This window comes from Lissotriton vulgaris, chromosome 2_2 (assembly GCF_964263255.1).
Source record: "Lissotriton vulgaris chromosome 2_2, aLisVul1.2, whole genome shotgun sequence".
Taxonomy (NCBI): domain Eukaryota; kingdom Metazoa; phylum Chordata; class Amphibia; order Caudata; family Salamandridae; genus Lissotriton; species Lissotriton vulgaris.
The window spans coordinates 334,192,612-334,215,446 of NC_141688.1; the positions used below are offsets into that span (position 1 = coordinate 334,192,612).

At 49.3% G+C, this 22,835-nt stretch overlaps 1 protein-coding gene across 4 annotated transcripts in view; it reads right to left on the reverse strand.

Moving 5' to 3' along the window:
- LOC147729428 (uncharacterized) overlaps positions 1–22,835 on the reverse strand; it is a 203,135-nt gene that overhangs the window by 27,892 nt on the left and 152,408 nt on the right. For 2 of the 4 annotated variants that reach the window (XM_086959769.1, XM_086959767.1), the window contains exons 5-6: positions 13,039–13,176; positions 3,778–3,876 (exon numbers count right to left, since the gene is read on the reverse strand). In XM_086959769.1, the coding sequence (XP_086815895.1) occupies positions 3,778–3,876; positions 13,039–13,176 (237 nt within the window). The remainder of the gene's footprint in view (positions 1–3,777; positions 3,877–13,038; positions 13,177–22,835) is intronic. The other 2 variants (XM_086959768.1, XM_086959770.1) reach the window with 1 other exon arrangement.

Consider the following 22,835-nt stretch of genomic DNA (forward strand, 5'->3'; position numbering starts at 1 on the left):
GGAGCCTCACGCAAGTGCGGCCATTCAGCAGTGCGCCCTCTAGCGCCCCCCAACTAAGGAAGATCTCTGCCTTACTTTCATTCTCTACTTTGAGACACGTGGTCTCAGACACAATTTTGGCTAGGCTGGACTACGGGAACTCCCTATATATAGGTTTGCCTCAGTGGCTGCTGGACAAACTACAGGGGGTTATGAATGATGCAGCTAGGCTGATTTATAAAAAACCCAGGACTGCCCATTCTTCTCCTCTGATGCAGGAGTTACATTGGCTCCCAATTCGTCAGAGGATTGTTTTTAAAGGACTGTGCATCGTTCACAAGGCTCTGTATGGCAAAGCGCCAAAATATTTGAAATCCCGACTATCCCCTTACACACCGGGTAGGACTTTGCGCTCGTCGGATGCCACTCTTCTATCCCAACCCCGCTTCAAATTGACCACGGCGGGGGGTCGTGCGTTTTCCAACACACTCCCAGCCTTATGGAACAAACTGGCAACAGAACTCAGGAAGGAAAGTAACTTACTATCCTTCAGAAAAAAACAAAAAACTGTATTATTTAAACAAGCATGGAGCAGACCTTAGGTGTACAGGTGGGATCAAGTGAATGCAATACCTCACTATGTAAATTTGGACAAACAGCGCTTAGAGACCCCGGTGGTTATAACGCGCCATATAAATTAAATAAATAAATAAATAAATAAATTAGCATGGAGGAGTCTCGTTCTTTATCGGAATTAACCAGACAAATCGCTCCACCAACTAAGAACGGCCATGCACCACCACCCACAGAATCGAGAAAGAGCTATCAATCTGTCAATCCTTTCCGTGTCCGGGCCGGGTGAGGTTTCCCGTGTTGCGATTCCGATAACGAACGAGACTCCTCCATGCTACCTAGTTAGCATGGAGATATATGTTACTGTTTTTGTTTGAAACTTGATGTCTTAGAATAAATGTATCTAGTAACGAGAAGTTCACAGATTATCATTATCATTCTTTTTTTGAGATTTAAAGTATATTTAAATGCTGAGAAATAGTATTCTCTAGGAACAGTGCATCTTGCATATAGGCTTTGCTTATAAATATTTTTTTCTTGAGCTTCATTTTAACTCATGCATTGGATTCTTTTTTTCAGACAATCAGCAAGGGTTACCTGGGGTACGTTCAAAGCTGAGTGGACCTTTGCAGCAGGCTGGGTTGTCTCCAGTTACTTGACTGGGTGTAATGCCAGGTATCTGGTTAAGAACAAGAAGAGGGGGAAAGCATAGTTTTGAGGGGCTCCACAGCTCATATCTTGGGGAGAAGCCAGGGGTGTGACGCAGACTCCTGCCGCGTTGGGGGGGCACCAACCCTTCAGAGGGCCCCTAACCTGTGAGGGGGCCCGGATTCAGCCCAAGGTCAGTGAACGTCTCTTAGACCTTTTTCCTTGAAAAGGTTCAGGCTATCTATCGTTCGTTTCCTTGCTCTATCCCTTCGAGCGAGGCTCTGAGAACCAACCCTTCCACAAATTTGTTTCTTTCGACTCTTCCTTGCCTGTCGGAGGAGGTGTTTATAGGTTGGCCACTAAAGTAAAATCTGGGTCTCCTGCTGACCCTCTTAGACCGGCGCAGTTTAGGGAACCATCTATTCTTTGTCTCCCTCCTGTGCGCCAGCTCATTAACCTGTCCTTTTCTTCAGGCATTGGGCCAACTAAATGGAAACAGGCTTTTGTTACCCCGATCTTACAGAAACCCACGTTGGACCCCCTCAAATTGGAGAATTATCGACCAATCTCTTTGTTCCCATGGGTTGCGAAGGTGGAAGAGGCCCATGTCAATGGTATGCTGTCGGAACATCTACAGAGGGCTAAAATTCTGGATCCCTCCCAGAATGGCTTCCGTGCTGGCCACAGCACCGAGACAGCTTTACTCTCGATGACGGAACATCTGCGGTCCGTGCTTGATTTCGGTCAGACTGCGGCACTGGTGTTACTTGACCTCAGTGCCGCGTTTGACACGGTTTCACACTCGATTCTGCTGCAAAGTCTGGAACAGGCCGGTGTCTCTGGTACAGCACTGGACTGGTTTCGGTCATTTTTAGCCGATCGCTCATTCAGGGTTGCAACCCCACCCTTTGAGTCTAAATCCTACACGCTCGAACAGGGAGTGCCTCAGGGGTCGGCACTGAGTCCCACATTGTTTAATCTGTATGTGCAGCCGCTGGCTGCGGTCGCCAAGCATTGGGACATGAATATGGTGTCCTATGCTAACGACACGCAGCTGGCGGTGACACTGAGTGGGAGGTCCGACCTTGAAGCCCCCAGGTTTCGGGGCGGTCTCTTAGCAGTAGCGCGCTGGATGACAGCTAACTGTCTTCAGCTCAATGCTAAGAAGACGGAGGTCCTGATCGTGGGCAAACAGAGCCTTTGGGGCGAAGAGTGGTGGCCTCCAGAGTTAGGTGTTACTCCAACTTCGGTTTCGGAGGTTAAAAACTTGGGTGTCTGGCTAGACTCTGCCCTCAGTTTTTGCAGCCACACAAAAAAAGTGGCAGCTACTTGTTTCGGGATCTTGCGAGGGTTTAGGCCCATCCTGAAATTTTTCGATGCCCCTACCAGGCAGCTGATTATGCAGGCTACTATCTTATCACGGCTTGATTACGCCAGCTCGCTCCTGTTAGGGGCCAACCAGGCGGAAGTCGCCCGGTTGCAGCGTGTTCAAAATGCTGCTGCTAGAGCCCTGGTGGGTCTACCGAGGTTTTGTTCCGCAAAAGAAACTATCCGGACACAACACTGGCTGCCCATGGCACAACGGATTGATTTTAAGACCTTATGTTTGTCTTTTAAGATCCTTAAATTGTCCTCCCCTCAGATCCTTGAGAACCTTCTTATTTTCTATGTTCCGTCTTGTTCCCTGAGGTCTTTGGGTCAAAACCTGGCTGTGGTCCCGCGGTTTAAGCTCTGCCGCACCGGAGGACGATCCTTCCGGGTTTTAGCTGCTAAGTTATGGAATTCACTTCCATCCCAACTTCGTGCATTGGATGACTTGTTTGATTTCAGGAGGGCTATTAAAACCCATCTGTTTCCTTCTGCACTTTAGCATTCCGCTCTACTGCTACCTGACTCTCTGATGGCTCTTGTGTTATGTCTTTTGCCTGTCTAAAGCGCCGGGACGCCCCTTTGCTGGGGCAGCTGTGCGCTATAAAAGTGCTTATAACATAACATAACAGATATGGTGGAGCCCTGTCACTTTGCATTATGTCACTGGGTGAAGCTGCGAAGGTGGAACAGTGAATACATGTCTTCTATCGGCCACACGCGACATGCTCAATGGAGGAACGCAGCTTCGTGGCATGGTGTACCTTGGGTGGCAGAGCCTGGTGGCTGAAGGCAGCGGCTGATCTATGGCCATCAGTCTTTAAATCAACCAGACTGATCAATACTCCCAGCGACACCACGCACGAAGGTCTGAATCTGGTCAGCGGGAGGCTGGGCAGGGCAATGGATTCCATATCTTGTTCAACTGACATAATACAATTTCCACAACTGATTTGTGTGGAAGAAGCCGGTTCATCCACTCTTTCCGGTTTAAATGGCGGCTTCACATTGGGTCTCCCTGGGGTCGTCCCACCGCCAGCTCTGGGGCTCTATAGATATCCATGCTTCGAGGGGGCTCTTAAGGGAACATGACAACAGCCAGGGTGCACCAGGGGGGGAATCCAACTTTTACAGAAGACATGAAACGCCTCTATAGGACTGTGACGTCTAACTTTAGTCTTACCTTCATTCCAAGCATTATTTACTTACTTGGGGGGTTCATTGCTACAGTTCTTGGACTGCTCTCCTGTTGTTCCATGAAATAGGTCTCTGCCTCGTCTTTAATGTGGAATGAAACGACCTCGAAACCTGTTAAATACAAGTAAACATGGAGAGCGTTATTACACCCTAGAGCAGCAGCATGCATCTCTGTGGCTGGCATCACTGAGACCACGTGGCACAGTCGGCGCACCCAGGCCCAGGCCAATTTCTAAACGGAATTGTGTGGCTTAAAGCACAAAGTATCTTACAATGTATGTGCGTTAGAACAGCGTAGAAATATGTTTTTCTTAGACTGGCACTTACTCTTGGGAGAGGAGAGCTCTGAAGGGGAGAGATCACTGGTTCTATCAAAGACCCTCGTACAGAGCTTTGGTGACCAGGAGGCAATGGGAGGTTAGTCTCATAACCTGGGGTAGTTTGTGGGAGGTTCTACTGGAGGGTGCAGCTTTTCTCGAGGAGTCCTAAAACAGCCCCATTAATCAACACCTGACATGGGACGGAAACCCCTCACCCTATGACTAGAGGTGACAGAGGACGGAAACCCCTCACCCTGTAACTAGTGGTGACATGGGACGGAAACCCCTCACCCTATAACTAGAGGTGATGGGACAGAAACCCCTCACCCTATAACTAGAGGTGATGGGACGGAAACCCCTCACCATATTTAGCTGAGGACTAAAGATTCCTTGGAGTTAATGGTGAGGGGCGATAAAGTCTGATCTTAGGTTGCTGAAGTTGCCTTGTGGACCAGGTAGTCTGTAAGCCATGGTGTCCTTCAGGGTTGGATGTAGGTTGAAGTGCATGTTTTCCAGGAAAGGGCTGTCCGGGTCTGTGGTAGTTGTGCATTTGAGGGTGTCTTTGAATATGATGATGTGTCACTCTGCGGGGTTTTGGGTCTGGTCCTGGCGTGCAATTTTGTATCCTGCTGGGACGGCTGCAGCAATGTCGGGAGATAAGACGGGGTTCATCCAGGTTTCCGTTCGGAGGAGGAGGTCCTGTATCTGCTCCTGAGGAGGTCCCACATTTCAATAGTGTGTTCTTTAAGCCAGCCGGTGTTGAGGCGCATGCATGCGAGAGTTTGTTGACGGTCTGGTGGGGTGTTTGCTAGGTTGGGATGAGTTTGCTGGTGGTCTGGTGTGGTGTTTGCTAGGTTGGGATGAGTTTGCTGGTGGTCTGGTGTGGTGTTTGCTAGGTTGGGATGAGTTTGATGATTGTCTGGTGTGGTGTTTGCTAATTTGGGATGAGTTTGCTGGTGGTCTGGTGTGGTGTTTGCTAGGTTGGGATGAGTTTGCTGATGGTCGGATGTGGTGTTTGCTAGGTTCGGATGAGTTTGCTGATGGTCTGGTGTGGTGCTTGCTAGGTTGGGATGAGTTTGCTGATGGTCTGGTGTGGTGTTTGCTATGTTGGGATGAGTTTGCTGACGGTCTGGTGTGGTGTTTGGTAGGTTGGATGAGTTTGCTGATGGTCGGATGTGGCGCTTGCTAGGTTGGATGAGTTTGCTGATGGTCTGGTGTGGTGCTTGCTAGGTTGGGATGAGTTTGCTGATGGTCTGGTGTGGTGTTTGCTAGGTTGGGATGAGTTTGCTGATGGTCTGGTGTGGTGCTTGCTAGGTTGGGATGAGTTTGCTGATGGTCTGGTGTGGTGTTTGCTAGGTTGGGATGAGTTTGCTGATGGTCTGGTGTGGTGCTTGCTAGGTTGGGATGAGTTTGCTGACGGTCTGGTGTGGTGTTTGCTAGGTTGGGATGAGTTTGCTGACGGTCTGGTGTGGTGCTTGCTAGGTTGGGATGAGTTTGCTGATGGTCTGGTGTGGTGCTTGTTAGGCGGGATGAGTTTGCTGACGGTCTGGTGTGGTGTTTGCTAGGTTGGGATGAGTTTGCTGACGGTCTGGTGTGGTGCTTGCTAGGTTGGGATGAGTTTGCTGATGGTCTGGTGTGGTGCTTGCTAGGCGGGATGAGTTTGCTGACGGTCTGGTGTGGTGCTTGCTAGGTTGGGATGAGTTTGCTGATGGTCTGGTGTGGTGCTTGCTAGGTTGGGATGAGTTTGCTGATGATCTGGTGATTGCTAGGTTGGGATGAGTTTCCTGACGGTCTGGTGTGGTGTTTGCTAGGTTGGGATGAGTTTGCTGATGGTCTGGTGTGGTGTTTGCTAGGTTGGGATGAGTTTGCTGATGGTCTGGTGTGGTGCTTGCTAGGTTGGGATGAGTTTGCTGATGGTCTGGTGTGATGCTTGCTAGGTTGGGATGAGTTTGCTGACGGTCTGGTGTGGTGCTTGTTAGGTTGGGATGAGTTTGCTGATGGTCTGGTGTGGTGCTTGCTAGGTTGGGATGAGTTTGCTGATGGTCTGGTGTGGTGCTTGCTAGGTTGGGATGAGTTTACTGATGGTCTGGTGTGGTGCTTGCTAGGTTGGGATGAGTTTGCTGATGGTCTGGAGTGGCTTTTGCTAGGTTGGGATGAGTTTGCTGATGGTCTGGGGTGGTGTTGCTAGGTTGGGATGAGTTTGCTGATGGTCTGGTGATTGCTAGGTTGCGATGAGTTTCCTGACGGTCTGGCCTGGTGTTGCTAGGCTGGGATGAGTTTGCTGATGGTCTGGTGTGGTGCTTGCTAGGTTCGGATGAGTTTGCTGATGGTCTGGTGTGGTGCTTGCTAGGTTGGATGAGTTTGCTGATGGTCTGGTGTGGTGCTTGCTAGGTTGGGATGAGTTTGCTGATGGTCTGGTGTGGTGTTTGCTAGGTTGGGATGAGTTTGCTGATGGTCTGGTGTGGTGCTTGCTAGGTTGGGATGAGTTTGCTGATGGTCTGGTGTGGTGTTTGCTAGGTTGGGATGAGTTTGCTGATGGTCTGGTGTGGTGCTTGCTAGGTTGGGATGAGTTTGCTGACGGTCTGGTGTGGTGTTTGCTAGGTTGGGATGAGTTTGCTGACGGTCTGGTGTGGTGCTTGCTAGGTTGGGATGAGTTTGCTGATGGTCTGGTGTGGTGCTTGTTAGGCGGGATGAGTTTGCTGACGGTCTGGTGTGGTGTTTGCTAGGTTGGGATGAGTTTGCTGACGGTCTGGTGTGGTGCTTGCTAGGTTGGGATGAGTTTGCTGATGGTCTGGTGTGGTGCTTGCTAGGCGGGATGAGTTTGCTGACGGTCTGGTGTGGTGCTTGCTAGGTTGGGATGAGTTTGCTGATGGTCTGGTGTGGTGCTTGCTAGGTTGGGATGAGTTTGCTGATGATCTGGTGATTGCTAGGTTGGGATGAGTTTCCTGACGGTCTGGTGTGGTGTTTGCTAGGTTGGGATGAGTTTGCTGATGGTCTGGTGTGGTGTTTGCTAGGTTGGGATGAGTTTGCTGATGGTCTGGTGTGGTGCTTGCTAGGTTGGGATGAGTTTGCTGATGGTCTGGTGTGATGCTTGCTAGGTTGGGATGAGTTTGCTGACGGTCTGGTGTGGTGCTTGTTAGGTTGGGATGAGTTTGCTGATGGTCTGGTGTGGTGCTTGCTAGGTTGGGATGAGTTTGCTGATGGTCTGGTGTGGTGCTTGCTAGGTTGGGATGAGTTTACTGATGGTCTGGTGTGGTGCTTGCTAGGTTGGGATGAGTTTGCTGATGGTCTGGAGTGGCTTTTGCTAGGTTGGGATGAGTTTGCTGATGGTCTGGGGTGGTGTTGCTAGGTTGGGATGAGTTTGCTGATGGTCTGGTGATTGCTAGGTTGCGATGAGTTTCCTGACGGTCTGGCCTGGTGTTGCTAGGCTGGGATGAGTTTGCTGATGGTCTGGTGTGGTGCTTGCTAGGTTCGGATGAGTTTGCTGATGGTCTGGTGATTGCTAGGGTGGGATGAGTTTCCTGACGGTCTGGTGTGGTGTTTGCTAGGTTGGGATGAGTTTGTTGATGGTCTGGTGTGGTGCTTGATAGGTAGGATGAGTTTGGTGATGGTCTGGTGTGGTGCTCGCTAGGTTGCATGAGTTTGCTGATGGTCTGGTGTGGTGCTTGCTAGGTTGGGATAAGTTTGCTGATGGTCTGGTGTGGTGCTTGCTAGGTTGGGATGAGTTTGCTGATGGTCTGGTGTGGTGCTTGCTAGGTTGGGATGAGTTTGCTGACAGTCTGGTGTGGTGTTTGCTAGGTTGGGATGGGTTTGCTGATGGTCTGGTGTGGTGCTTGCTAGGTTGGGATGAGTTTGCTGATGATCTGGTGATTGCTAGGTTGGGATGAGTTTCCTGACGGTCTGGTGTGGTGTTTGCTAGGTTGGGATGAATTTGCTGATGGTCTGGTGTGGTGTTTGCTAGGTTGGATGAGTTTGCTGATGGTCGGATGTGGTGCTTGATAGGTTGGATGAGTTTGCTGATGGTCTGGTGTGGTGCTTGCTAGGTTGGATGAGTTTGCTGATGGTCTGGTGTGGTGCTTGCTAGGTTGGATGAGTTTGCTGATGGTCTGGTGTGGTGCTTGTTAGGTTGGGATGAGTTTGCTGATGGTCTGGTGTGGTGCTTGCTAGGTTGGGATGAGTTTGCCGATGGTCTGGTGTGGTGTTTGCTAGGTTGGATTGCGAGAGGGTGACGTTGGATTCAGAGTGCGGGGAGCGTGTGATGCTGTATGCTGCTGGAACGTGACAGTGGAAGCAAGAGAAAGGTCCTAACGTGTTGGGAAGCACAGTGTGTTAGCAGTGGGTGGACGGATGTCCTATGTCGAGTGATTAGAGGCTGCTCTTGAGAGGGGGCAGAGGGTGATCCTACCAGGAGTTGTGGCACTAGGCACCATCCAGGAGTAGACAGGCACAGACAGGTTTGCGTTAGGCACGCATTTAGCACACCAGCAGTGCTCCCACTGCATGACTGTGCAGCAGGCACCACTAGGTAGGACCTGGGAGGAGGGAGGAATGCAGGGAGGGGTGTGCAGGGCAATGGAAAGGGTTAAGAAGTTGTGAAGAGAAGCAGAAGACAGAGTAGAGCACGCAGGATGGGGAAGGAAAAAAAACGCGGGAAGGTAGGTGGGCGGTGAGAGAAAGATAGTAATAGTCACAAAAGTATGAAAGAGAGTATGAAAAAGGCATAGAAGTAAGTCAAAAGTTTGAGAAAAAGGCACCAAATTAATGGAAAAGAGTCATTAAAAGTATTAGAATAAGAGTGAGCAAAGGCACAAAAAATGTGAGAAAGGCAAAGAAGTATGAGAAAAGAGGCACAGAAGAGCAAGAGGGTGCAACAGTGAGGTACAGCTAGCAAGAGAGCAGGCGAGAGAGGCGGAGGAGGAGAATGTGGAGAGGGGCAGCCGCAGGAAGAGTGAGGTGGGGCCTCCAGGTGCAAGGCTGAGGCTGAAAGTGCCTTAGACTGGCCAGAGTACCAGTGCCAGGTAAGGGGGAGGGGAGCTGGGCTGTAGGCACCTGGTGAAAAATACTTTAACACACTAAAAGTGAGCTGCACCGTCCACCTGCAAGATTCCCCCTGAGCCACTCTCCCAGCTCCCCTGGTGGAAAATACTTTAACGTGACAAACGTGAGCTGCACCGTCCATCTGGTTCCTGCTTAAGCTGCCAGTCCATCCTCATATTATCTCCAAAATATCGACCCTTATGGAAAAGACTTTAATCATTCAAGCGTGAGCTGTGCCATCCAGCCGTAGGATTCGCTCTGGTGCCAAACTCCCCGCGTGGAGAATGCGTAAAGACTGTAAACGTGAGCGGTGCCATCAGGTGCAGTGTTGCTTCTGTTGCAGTCACCCCAGTTCACTGAGGGCCCCACCACCTCCCCTGGTGGAGGAACATACTTTAACACTTCAGAAGTGAGCTATCCTGTCCAGCTGCAGCATTCCCACCAGACCAGACCCAGTGGCCTCACCCCATGGCCACACACTCTCTTAACACTTCAGACGTGAGCTGCACTATCACACTGTATGATTCCCTTCTCAGCCGCTAATGTATCTGACCTGGTGGAGAATACTTTATGCACTAAAACTGAGCAGTGGCCTCCAGCGGCAGGGTTTCGTCCTCAGCACCTATTCTCTCCACAGCTCCTTACCATCCCCCTGTAGTATACTTTACACACTCAGGGTGAGCTGTGCTGTCCACCTGCAGGACTACCCCCTGATCAGCCTCCTCCTTCTCTCCACAGCTCCTTACCATCCCCCTGTAGTATACTTTACACACTCAGAGTGTAGTGTAGTTCCTAGTTTCCCACTAGGCCCTGCGCATTGGAATAACATAAACAGTAGTATCAACGTGGAACTGCTTATATTCCAGGCCTCCACTGACTATGCTAAACTTAATTGGGTTGTGTTACCAACTAGCTCAGAGGTCACTGGAAACTTTCTTCTCTGAATAGGAAGTGATCAGCTTCCTTGGCACAGACAAGAAGGGATTCAGTTTTCCAACAACCGTGTAACATGACAACTTTGCTCCTCAGATCAAGAGTCAATCTCTAGGGTCGTGTGAAACAATAGACATAGATTTCACTCAGTCAGTCTAGTGCAGTTTACTTTCACGGTATGTAGAGAATAGACGGGCGTTTGTCAATAAAGGGTTAACATTTATTGAACAGTCTTTCTTCTCGTACAAGAGAAATGTATTGCCACAATTGCAATAATTGTTATTATAAAAAGTACGTACAGTAAGATAAGTATTGCGAAATAGAATTGTAAAAGCATTGATATGGTTTCTCAGCCATACAATGGTTTAAAAGTAATAAAACATATATACAGTCATATATACATTAGGCTAACATACTCAACTGGTGCTTCTAACTAAGCCTACCCCAGTGTGCCTGACCTAAGCCTAACACGTGAGAAGGGGAGTAAGTAAGTAGCTTTAAGTTAAGTTGGTTTTGCCAAGGTTTGTTTCAAGAATTCTCGTCTAAGGGTTTAGTCAACACCATACCTCTGAATAGAATGATGGAGGATTGGTATCTCCTTCAGGGGTCTCTCTCGATATCCCAGTCACCCGCGAGGGTAAACCGGAAGCGCCGGGACTGGATTTCTCTGCACGAGAAATGCAGCGGCTTCTCTTCAGCGCGTCGAGGAAGGAGGGGGGACAGCGTCCGCGGGCAGCTGGAATCTGCTGGATGTCTTCGCAGAGGGACGGCTGTTCAGCTCCTTAAGCGTACTGCACCATAGTTCGCGCTGTAGCGGCGATAATGGTAATCAGCAGCTTCACCACCACAGGATAGCAGGCTGCAGCGACAGAGTGCTAGAGTTACCAACACAGGGTCATGCAGGCAGCTGGCATCAGCAAGAGGCAACGAACTCGCATTGCTTAAGGCAACGTTGGTAATATTTATACCTGACAGGTGCCGGGTTTGACGCAAGTTTGCTGGACATAAGACGTCAATTAAAGATGTCACTAGGAAGTGACAGTTATCAGTTGCTCATTAGAGTTCCATTACTAATCAAAACATAGCAAGCGGGGATTTCCAGGTTTGCTAAGTTTTTATCTTGTTGAAGAACTCGGAGTGTTATCTAGGAATATCAGATAGTGACTGCTGCTCTGTCATTGCACTAATTGGTCGCAAAGGAAGTAGCAGAGAGTCATGCTGGAATGTGGCTCTGTTCGTGTGAGGCCAGAGATGACTTTTCAGAAAATCGCACTTGAACGGTTATGCCAATATAGGGAATAAATGGATTTATAGCCGAATAGGGGCATAAGGTCACAGTATCGATCAGGAACCTAGATAAGCACGCAACAAGAGTGAGCTGTGCTGTCCACCTGCAGGACTACCCCCTGATCAGCCTCCTCCTTCTCTCCACAGCTCCTCACCATCCCCCTGTAGTATACTTTACACACTCAGGGTGAGCTGTGCTGTCCACCAGCAGGACTACCCCCTGATCAGCCTCCTCCTTCTCTCCACAGCTCCTCACCATCCCCCTGTAGTATACTTTACACACTCAGGGTGAGCTGTGCTGTCCACCTGCAGGACTACCCCCTGATCAGCCTCCTCCTTCTCTCCACAGCTCCTCACCATCCCCCTGTAGTATACTTTACACACTCAGAGTGAGCTGTGCTGTCCACCTGCAGGACTACCCCCTGATCAGCCTTCTCCTTCTCTCCACAGCTCCTCACCATCCCCCTGTAGTATACTTTACACACTCAGAGTGAGCTGTGCTGTCCACCTGCAGGACCACCCCCTGATCAGCCTCCTCCTTCTCTCCACAGCTCCTCACCAGCCCCCTGTAGTATACTTTACACACTCAGGGTGAGCTGTGCTGTCCACCTGCAGGACTCCCTTCCTGCGCGGCCAGAGTATCTGCTCCAGGCAGTAGAATTCCTACGCCTCCCCTTCATTCCTTCCTTCCTCCCATCTGTCCTCCCATGTCCAAACCTTTGACTTGTGATCATCTTTTCTTCAAACACTTGTACCCCCCTAGGGCCATGGGGGAAGTGGGGGGATTGTTGGAGGGAATTGGAAGAACTTAAGACAGGAAGTTCTACTGCAATATTGTGGCCACTTCACTTCTTTCCATCAAGGACACTGTTTACCAGTTCAAAGGGTCAGTGTGAATGAATGAATGAAATGATTTTATAAAGAGCGTGATTACCATAAGGTGTCTTAGCGTAACAACCTATTGCATTCTGTGTGTTGAGGTCTTTCTTTCCTTCAATGAGACGCATGCACCTGTGTTCAATAATATACAAGTGAAAGTCCCACACTGGAAAAGGGCTGTGTGATGACATGAAGGAGCCACCCTACACAGCAGTGAAATGGCTTTCATCCCCTGGGAGGTGAGAGCTGCTAAGAGACCTTGGTTCTGCATTACAGCGACTTCACTGCACTTGGAAGGTTTTTACTTGTGTGTGGTGAACGGATAGCTGCGTTTTAATAATGTTGTCAGTATTCCCAGGTAAAGACACGTATCACTGGGGCATTTCAGCGACATCAGCACTTACAATTTGCATTTACGACAGTCCATGTGGGCCAAAGGGCTTCATATTACAGCGTCCGTAAGTGAGACGCGGAACGATATATTAACATTTGGGGTTGTACATCGGACGCTTAGGTTGGCTGATCACACCTTTCACTGTTTTAGGACATGAACTGCCTGGGTGCGGAGGTTCTTGACTGCGTCATATTGTTTCTGAGTTCCTGAGCCATCACGGTCTTAGAGGACACCTTGTGCTCGGCCCTTCTAACTCAGCATCCAAGGGGCTGTGACAACAGAGGACAACAACAGTCTCCTGGCAGAGGACCTCACACTAGCGACAAGAGTCACCGGGGCTTCAGACACAGCCTGAGATTGTAAACATTTGAAACTCACTGAAAGGAGTCGCCACATATGACCCTGAAAGTAAAGTCGACATACCTGGCCTGCAGTCTGCGCCGCTCCCTCCGACGCCTGCACTGAAAGCATCAATTGATACCGGCACCGGTTCTTCTTTCCTCTGAAAAATCTCAGTGTTGAGAAATGGAAATCCTGTAGATAAACTGGAAGACTTGTCTGCTAGGATAAAACAGACATTTGTCACAGTTAAACTCTGAACAATTCCATTTTAAAACAAAAGCATCACCATTATAGTTGAGTTGTGATCACTCTGACTAAAGACGCGACTTTGAACAATGTAAGAAACAATCGGGTGCCTCAGCGCATCTTTACTGAACCTGGATCATTATCGACAGGTGGAAACAATGGTTCTGCAATGATTCATGAAAAATTATCACAACTTAGTCACTGATTTAGAGTTTGGCGGCCAAGGTTCTCTGGCCACCAAACCCTCGGCCCACCCATCTCCTTTAAGGTCGAGCAGACCTTGATTATTCTGTCGACCGACCCACTGTCGGTTCTAACCATGGAATATATCCTCCCACGGCCCAGCAGAGCCTGCGCCATTGGAGGAAGGACATTTAGGGTGGAAGGGATAATGTTCAGTAAAACCTGGTGGTTAGGGACAGGAAAAAAACCCAATAATGAGCTACACAACCTGGAAAAAAACACCGTGGGTGTGGGGGTCATTGTAGGAAAGTGCCTCTGTTGGACCTGGTTAGCCCCCACTTTCTCCCTGGAAAATGATGCGATTGTGACTGGAAGTGCACAGGGTCCCTGAAAACCGGGTCTCCAGTGCCAGAGCTCTTTCCATAAACTTTACATTTTGTTTCCCAATTGACACAACTTCAGTGGACTTTGTAAGTCCCTAGTGGATGAAACCCCTGGCACCTAGGGCATGGGCACTAACGAGGAACCCCAAGGGCTGCAGCACAAACTCTGCCACCCTAGGGCCCCCTCACCAAGGCCCTGCACTCTGCCACCCTAGGGCCTCCTCACCGAGGCCCTGCACTCTGCCACCCTAGGGCCCCCTCACTGAGGCTCTGCACTCTGCCACCCTCAGGCCCCCTCACTGAGGCTCTGCACTCTGCCACCCTCGGGCCCCCTCACCGAGGCCTCGCACTCTGCCACTGCAGGCTGCGTGTCTTGAGGCAGACTAAACTGAAGAGTCGACACGGCACACATCCCTCATGTGTGCCATGCTGTGCTGACCTGGTTTTTGGCTCTATTTCTGAGTGATGGTGACTTTAAGCTTGCTACCATCCTGGATCCCTATTCTTAGCTTGTTTTGGTCCTTTTAGGCCTCTTTTCAGACCTAGAAGCATAAACTAGAGGATAGCCGCTTTATATGATGATAGATCCCTTATTTCTGACTCTAATCCATCTATTGCCTATTGGCTTTGACATAATTATGTGTCCTTTCATCATGCTATCTATAGTAGAGGGTGGATCCTGTAGTTCTGACTTTATATTACATATTGGTATGGGGTGTGTATGTACTCTGACAGAGCTAAGTGTTATTTCATTCTTTTCGGGCCTACAAGGCCCAGAACCAGAGAGACTCCATTTTGCTTTCTGCCTCTGCAGACTGAAATGCTTGCAGGGTAAAGGTGATGTTTTAGTTATGAGGTGTTGTTCGCTCTTTGCAAACTGGAGAGATCTGTCCGGAGCTGAATCTTATCAGGAAATGTCCCTGGGCTCAAGTCTCTAGACGAAACAAGCAGTTGATCACTGTGGGGGCGTCTGGAGCAGGGAGCCTGGTGAATGGATTCGGTGGGAGGAGGCTACTGGCTGGAACTTTCCACTAGGAGAGAGCATTCCATATTAGCGAAGTGCAGAAGAGGCGGAGCGGTCAGTCGGTTTTTAGGATGGTTCAAGGCAGTTGGTTTTTAGAATGGAGAGAGAAGGCATATGGTGTTTGGAGCTGAAGAGAGAAGTCCGATGATTTTTGGAGCTGAAGAAAGCAGTCAGAAGCAGTTACTTATCAGAAGGAGTTGTGATTAGTTGGAGCAGGCAGTTAACAGCTGGAGTCTGGAGTGCTGCCTTTTGGAAGAGACTGAAGTTATATCGTGGATTAGTCTGTGGGAGCAGCTGGAGTGAATTGGACATTGGAGCTGGAGTAATCAGACAGAGTGAAGAAGCTAGTGGAGCGAACGGTTATCAGAGCGGCAGAAACTATATCATTAGACTGAAGTTGGAAGGTGAAGACAGTTCGTGGGGGAGAGGAATCCAGTGCAGAGTGATCAGCGCAGATGCGTGTATCTGAGACGAGCTAAGGCACAGACGAGAGAGGAACCCAGATGACAGCTAGAGCAAGACTTCATACTAATCAGGTGATATTTGTCCTGTTATATTAGTGCCCATATACATTAATCTTGTCTTTTATTTCCTAGGCTAGATTCCCTACTGTATTGCTAATCCTTTTTCTTTCAGCGATGTGCAGTCTGTTATAATCCATTTCCCTTTTTATGCGTTAGTAATAAAGCTTTCCTTTATAATAAAGAGACCCCTCAGATCTGTGTATGTGTCTATTCCCCTTTACTTTTCAGGCTATGTCTAGATTGCTAGTTATTGTGATGTTATAATAATAAAGGAACCCCAGTTCTTAGTGAACCATTGTGCAAGTATTATTATTCATAATAAAGTTAACCTTTCTTCTAGTCAGATGCTGTTATATGAACGGATGCATCTCCCGTCCAGGTAAATGGTAACTGAGCAAGGGAGTAGAGGAGCACTTGTATTTGATAATAACCTTTGCATATTGTGATTTGGCCATTCTTGTGTACCACATAAAATATAACAATTGCATATGAGACATCCCCAGTAGATATTAGATGTATGAGAGAAACTTCCCAACAGAGAGAGAGAGAGCAGAAGGTATTCATAGGAAAGTGATCGTCGTTGTGTAGCGACGTTAATGAGAGCACTGATTGTGGTCAGTGTGTATACCCACAGGATTGTGGCTTGTGTATGTATGAAATAGTGAGAGCACTGATTGTGGTCAGTGTGTAATGGTAAGTTATCGGAACTGCCCCCTTCACTATGAGTAGGAGGATAGCATAGTCTGGGTCTGAGTTGCCGCAAGACTATAAGGTATGAGTGTGGTGTAGGGCATGGAAGTCCTTAGTAATCAGTGAGTATTCCTAGTAACCCTATAGATTTAGTGGTGTTTTTGATGATATGAGCTTGTATATTGCTAATTCCCCATCCTCAGGTAGGTACCCAGGTGCCTGGATAAATAGGTCCTAAGGAGGGAGATGGTTACGTTTCGGCTGGATTGGTGGTGTTTTGTGAGCTGATTCTATCTGGTCCGAAAATCCGGTCTTCACACATGCCCACGGGCACTGCATGGGATATGGTTAATCCACCCCTATAGCAGCCCTTGCAGCCCCAAGGCAGGGTGCACGTTATCCCCTATCAGGACATATCTACATGAGCAGATATGCCCCTGCAATAACCATGTTGATTCTTGGATATTGTGGGTAAACAGGGAAGCTATAGTGAGTACACGGGCTGGATACTCGTCACTACGGGTTTCCAAGCTCCCTGATGGCTGCACTGAATGATGAGATGTTTGGTACCAAACATCTCGCTGTGATGAACCTGCACGGATTCCAGTGTCAGCTTCATTGAATATTGCACGCTAAGGACCGCTTAGAAAGAGCCCCTGAAATCTAACAACCCACTAGAGTGTGCCTGACTGGTCCCAACAGCCGGCCACCTCTAGACATGTTGCTGACTTCCTGAGGGGCGAGCCTTGTGCTCTTGTGGGTCAGAAACAAAGCCTGCTCTGGGCTGAAGTGCTTCAAACCTCCCCCTGCAGGTGCAGTCACCCTTAAGGTAAGTAGCCAATTGGCTACTATCTGGCACTCCCTTCAAACAGCCCTAAATGTAGTATCTGAGCCCTGAACTTCGGTTTCTGATAACCTAAGAAGAACCCGACACCACAGTGCCACAAAAGCAGAGAAGACTGCAGAAAGCACATGAGTTAGCCCCAGCCCCGCCAGCCTGTCTGCAACCCTAGATGAAAACGGCGCCAAAGTTAACCCGTCTTGTAGTCCAGTGACCTCCAAATCCCAGGGAGGACTGCCTGCCTTCGACAAAGATCAAGACCTCCTGAGACCAGTGAACTTGTTCAAAAACAACAACCTCCAAGCAAGGCCTCTGTGATCTGAAGCATCGTGAAACCTGACACCGGGTTCTACCTCTGCACCCGACACCTCCAGCCCAAATAGAAGAGGCCCAACACCATCAACATGGTTCCCCAGTGCTCCAGAGCCTGAGTACACCTTTGGCTGACCCCTCCTGGACTCCTCGACGTCGCCTGCAGCCTCTGTACAGTGACCCCCTCAACGCGACCTGCCCCAGTAAGCCGTTGATAACACCAAAAGTAACCCTGCACCCGCCCACCCTGGGCCTTGGTAAAGAGGACCAAAGGTGTCCCTACATCCCTGAGCAGGATGTCCTTACCTCGCCAGCTGTTGGGTTCCCCCAACTAGCCTCCTGGCCACAGCCTGTAGCTCTTTTCTGATTTGGCCTTTCTCAATTGACTTGCATTGGGCACCCAACGTTGTGTTAGCACCCTGCAACTGGCCGCCCCTGCACCGCTGGAGGTGTGCTGTTGATGCTGTTTTGAACCTAGCCCACTACTGGCACTAACCTCCAAAACTCAAACTCGAAGTCGATGTCACCGGCCTGTATGCTGAATGTATTCTTTTTTGAATTTGGTTAATATTGCAAAGTATGACTGCACTGTCTACTTTTGGTAGTGAAAAGTATTTCTATCAAAAAAACGTACCTACCTGAGACAAGTACTGTGGTTCTACAAAATAAATATAACCAAGTTCTATTTATATAAATTGGTCTCTGATTTTTTCATTGTGTGTGTGTATTATTTATTGCCGGACTTACATCGAAGATGAAACACCGGAGGAATGCTTTCCACTTGTGGACATGGAAAATCTGTTAACTTACCAAGAACACATAAATTGGTTTAAACGTGCACACCCCCATACTGTAGAAAATGAGAGACTCGGTCCGCTCAGTAAAGAAGGGGCGACTTGGCCGGTCCTAGCTGCTTATACACCTCATCCTACTCTTGCTAATGTAGATGCAGCAGAAAAAACAACACTATACGAAGACTTAGTAAAGATTTACAGAAATTTCACACACTGACAGTTAACCCTGCGCGGACGGCTCAGGCAGCACAACTATAGTTGGCTACCATGGGTATCAGTCCACTAATGCTGAACGCCGTATTGGAAAAGATTCCCATCAGTCGGGAGAAAATTCCGTTCTGGATAGTACACAAAACAAGCCTGCTTGAAGCGGTATGCCCCCATACGGGCCCGCAAGACAAACACAGAATATTAACAATATGCTTGCCAATGGGGATGGCTCCCACGGTGGAAGATTGTGCCACTTGGCGTACAGTCTTCGGTGCAGTTTACACCAAAATACATGGTACACCTTCAATAGCAGTTTTTTGCCTGAAGTTCTGAAACAAGTACAGAATGATTATGGGGCAGCACCTGCCCTGGACCTGGGGATAACACTGATGGGCAATTTTGCCGCAGTATCAACCATTATGTAAAGTAATATAAAGTAACATAAAGGGGGAAGCAGCAGCATTGGCTATATGCCAACGCCCAAGGGAGTTTACTTCTACACAGCAGGAGTGGGAAGTGTGAGAAGTTGGCCTGATAGGTAGTGTTTCCAATTCTGGAACCACTGGTTATCAGTCCAAACAAACCCCAAAGATGTCAGGTTGTAAGTCAACCTTGTAGACAAGCTATCCTAGTGGTAGCATGGACTAAGCAGCCTTAAAGGCTTAACTTAAGAGGTCGTGTTAAGCGAGCTTGTTTTACCACATACAATCCTGTAATCAAATGAAAGGACACCACACAAGTATATATTATAAAAATATATGTATTTATTTCTAAATTACTCCCCAGTACTCTTTATGAGGAAAGGGGCACAAGCGTTAAATCAAAAGCACTGTTACACATATAAAGTTGCACGTTTATGGATGAGGGCGGGTGGCCACTCAGACCATATATCAAAAAAGTGGTATAAGTAACACTTTACGAACAATGGTTAGGCCTAGGGCCTAGAGATTCGCTGGGAGCAGTCAGGACAAGCAATGAAGAAGTCGGGAGTAGCCCACAGGAGACGGGTGCAGCACGGAAAGTGCGGCGCGCACCAATGCACTGTCAATGGTGCGTAAAAGTCAGTTAAAGTGAATAAAAAGATACTTCCGCTGAACCTAGGAACACAAAACTTTAGACACAGACCCTAGAGGTGTGTACCAGTGTAAAGACACCGGCGTTGCAATGTTACCTCACCCACAGGCCGTGGGTGCACAGGGTCGAAGTGGCGTCGGGTTCTGTCACGCAGGTTCTGGGTGCTTGGAGCTGTTGCAGCTGCAGGCGCTGTGAAGCAGAAGTGTCCGGTGCGATCCAAGGGTGGATCGATGTAGAAAAGTACCTGAAAGCAGAGGGGACAGAGTCTGGGTCACTCAGCAGTGACCAGGGTGGAACCAGGACGGAACCAGGCAATGTCGGGCGCAATCAGGCGGTTGTCGATAGGCTTCTCTCCGCTGTCACGTGGGCTCTGGGGCATCTGCGACGTCCAGGAGCAGGTCACGATCTGTCCCACGTAGGCTCTCGCCGTCAGCACCGTCGGCTTGAAGATTGTAGCAAACAGCACTTGGCAAAAGCAATCCACGCGGAACCGGGAGGTTGCTTATCACTCGAACCAGGAGGGTCAGAGTGGGTGCTCCTTTTCACAGGAGCTGGTGCAGATCTGGAGCAACCAGAAAAGCAAGTCGGATTTCAAAGTTCGTCGGCACAGGGGCCACAAGCCAGCTGGCAAGTGACCGGGCCAACGCGTCGAGCGCACACAAGCAGAAGGGCCCCACGCAGCACTCAGCGAGTGTGGAGGGGTGAGCTTTGGTGCAAGTGGAGCTCGGGGCTGGGGCTTCTCAAACCCCGGTGTACAGCTTCGAGGGTCACTCGTGGGCCGCACGGTCAGCGTCTCGTGGCCTTTTCAAGATGGCGTGCCCCACGCTTCCGGTCGCCTCCACGGGTCTCAGCTCTGCAGGGACTGTGGATCGGGCAGGTAGAAGGCAGGCAAGCTTGATCTCGTCGATCTCTGTCGCTCGAGTTCCGGCGGGAACTGCAACAAAGCAAGGGTCGAGGGCTGGATGGTGCCTGTTTGCACAGGGTGGTCACTCCTTGACCACAAGGGAGATTCTTCAGTCTTCTCACGTCGTGTAGAAAGTCGAAGGGTCCAGATTTCGTTTCTTATGTTTCTTCAGGATGATCTGAGGTCCGTTGGGACTGCTCCCCCTCTTATTCGAATCTAGGGGGTTGGACATCCTGCTAGGTCCCCTCCTATGGGTGGGACCCAGGAAGGGGGTGGTTACACCCCTCTCCTTTGATCCTGGCCGCGCTGGGACAGGGGCTGGGAGGCCCCAGAACCGGTTTGGCCGGATCCTGCAAGGGGCAGCCTTGTGCTCCCCAGGCAGTGTCTGGTTTCATTGAAACCTCCCTACTCCAATCCACTATCTCCTGTCTGGGGTGGTTTGACACCGCCCTGTGACAGGAAGCTCTTTGTCCAGGCCTCCTCTGCCGGGTTTCGGTCAGCAGCAGGAGGTCAGACCCGTGTCTGTGGCAGGGGCATCCATTTTGTGGATCTGAGGCTCATTTTGAATCAACCGCGTTTCAGTAAAGTAACATGTCTTCTCCCTCTAGAAGGGTGGAATGCTATCCCCGTCGCCAGAACTGGCGAGGGGATAGTATTCCAATTCGTATGACACCTTACACGACATGTTTTGATAAAGCCAAACCAAAGTTGCTATATAACCGCGAGGATTATAATGCGCTTAAGAGTATATGGTATGGCATTATCCCGGATCAGCTTAGGGAGTTGTTCCCGACAGCTGCAGACAGGCTCAGCTCATGCCAGAGCACCATCTCACATAAAACCACGCACTCTGCCTCCAGGATTGATGAGGCCTTCCATAGGAGTGGCTTACAGGCTATATATGTGTCCAGATATAGGTTTAGATATAGGTATACTATATCTAAGCAAGGGGTGATTACACCCACTTGCCCCAGCTGAGTGATCAGCCAGTTGTGTCAATTTAAGAACCAGCCAGGGGTGGCAAAAGCTATGCTTCAGCCCCTGGTAGGCCTTGGTGGCACCTATGCCCTGGGCACCTATAGTGCATGGTACAGGGGCTGACAAGGAGTCCATTTCCAATTGTGGTATGTACCTATAGCACATGTATTACAAATTTAGAGAGAGAACAGCAGGCTGGGGGTCTGATTAGCAGGCCCACAGCCTCAGTAAGTCGAAAACCAGTGAAGCAAAAAGCAAAAATTGGGGTGACCATAGGATAGCAGACCCTACTCTCCTACATAACCCCCCCCCAAACGCAGGGACATTAAACTTAACCTTGACCAGATAAGTCTTCATGTTCTAAGTGGAAGTACCTAGAGAGACCATCTGCATTACCATGGTCAGTCCCTGGGCGGTGCTCCACTGTAAAGTCCATCCCCTGTAGGGAAATGGACCACCTGAGCAGTTTGGGATTTTCACCCTTCATCTGATTTAGCCACAAGAGGGGCTTATGGTCTGTCTGAATTAGGAAGTGAGTACCAAACAAGTATGGCCTCAACTTCTTCAGGGCCCAAACCACAGCAAAGGCCTCCCTCTCAATAGCTGACCAACGTTTCTCCCTGGGGGTCAGCCTTCTGCTAATAAAAGCAATGGGCTGGTCTTGACCATCTTGATTAAGTTGTGAAAGCACAGCTCCCACCCCCAACTCAGAAGCATCTGTCTGTACAATGAACTGTTTGGAGTAGTCAGGACTCTTCAGGATAGGTGCAGAGCACATGGCCTTCTTCAGGTCATCAAATGCCTTTTGACAGCTAACTGTCCACTGAACCTTTTTGGGCATCTTCTTGGATGTCAAGTCATTCAATGGTGTCACAATGGACCCATAGTTCTTTACAAATTTTCTGTAATACCCAGTCAGGCCCAAGAAGGCTCTGACTTGTGTCTGGGTAGTTGGAGGAGTCCAGTCCTGTATGGACTGGATCTTGCTCTCCAGTGGCTGAACTTGACCCCCACCTACTAGGTGGCCCAAGTACACAACCTTGCTCTGCCCTATCTGGCACTTAGTAGCCTTGATAGTCAGGCCTGCCTTTTGCAGGGCCTCCAGAACCTTCTTCAGGTGGATCAGGTGATCCTCCCAGGTGGAGCTAAAGACAGCAATATCATCTAGATATGCTGCGCAAAAGTCATCCAACCCAGCAAGGACTTGGTTCACCAACCTTTGGAAAGTGGCAGGTGCATTCTTCAAACCAAAGGGCATTACCACAAACTGATAATGCCCACTAGGGGTAGAGAATGCTGTTTTGGCTTTTGACTCTTCAGCTAGTCTGATTTGCCAGTAGCCAGCTGTCAAATCAAATGTGCTCAGAAACTTGGCAGAAGCCAATTTATCAATGAGCTCATCTGCTCTTGGAATGGGATGAGCATCTGTCCTAGTGACAGCATTGAGACCTCTGTAGTCCACACAAAACCTCATTTCTCTCTTCCCATCTTTGGTATGAGGTTTTGGCACAAGGACCACTGGGCTAGCCCATGGGCTCTCGGATGGCTCAATCACTCCAAGCTCCAACATCTTTTGCACCTCAGCCTTTATACAATCCCTGACATGGTCAGGTTGCCTGTAGATCTTATTCTTCACAGGCAGATTGTCACCAGTATCCACCTCATGGGTGCACCAGTTAGTCTGACTGGGTGTGAGTGAAAACAATTGTCTGTGG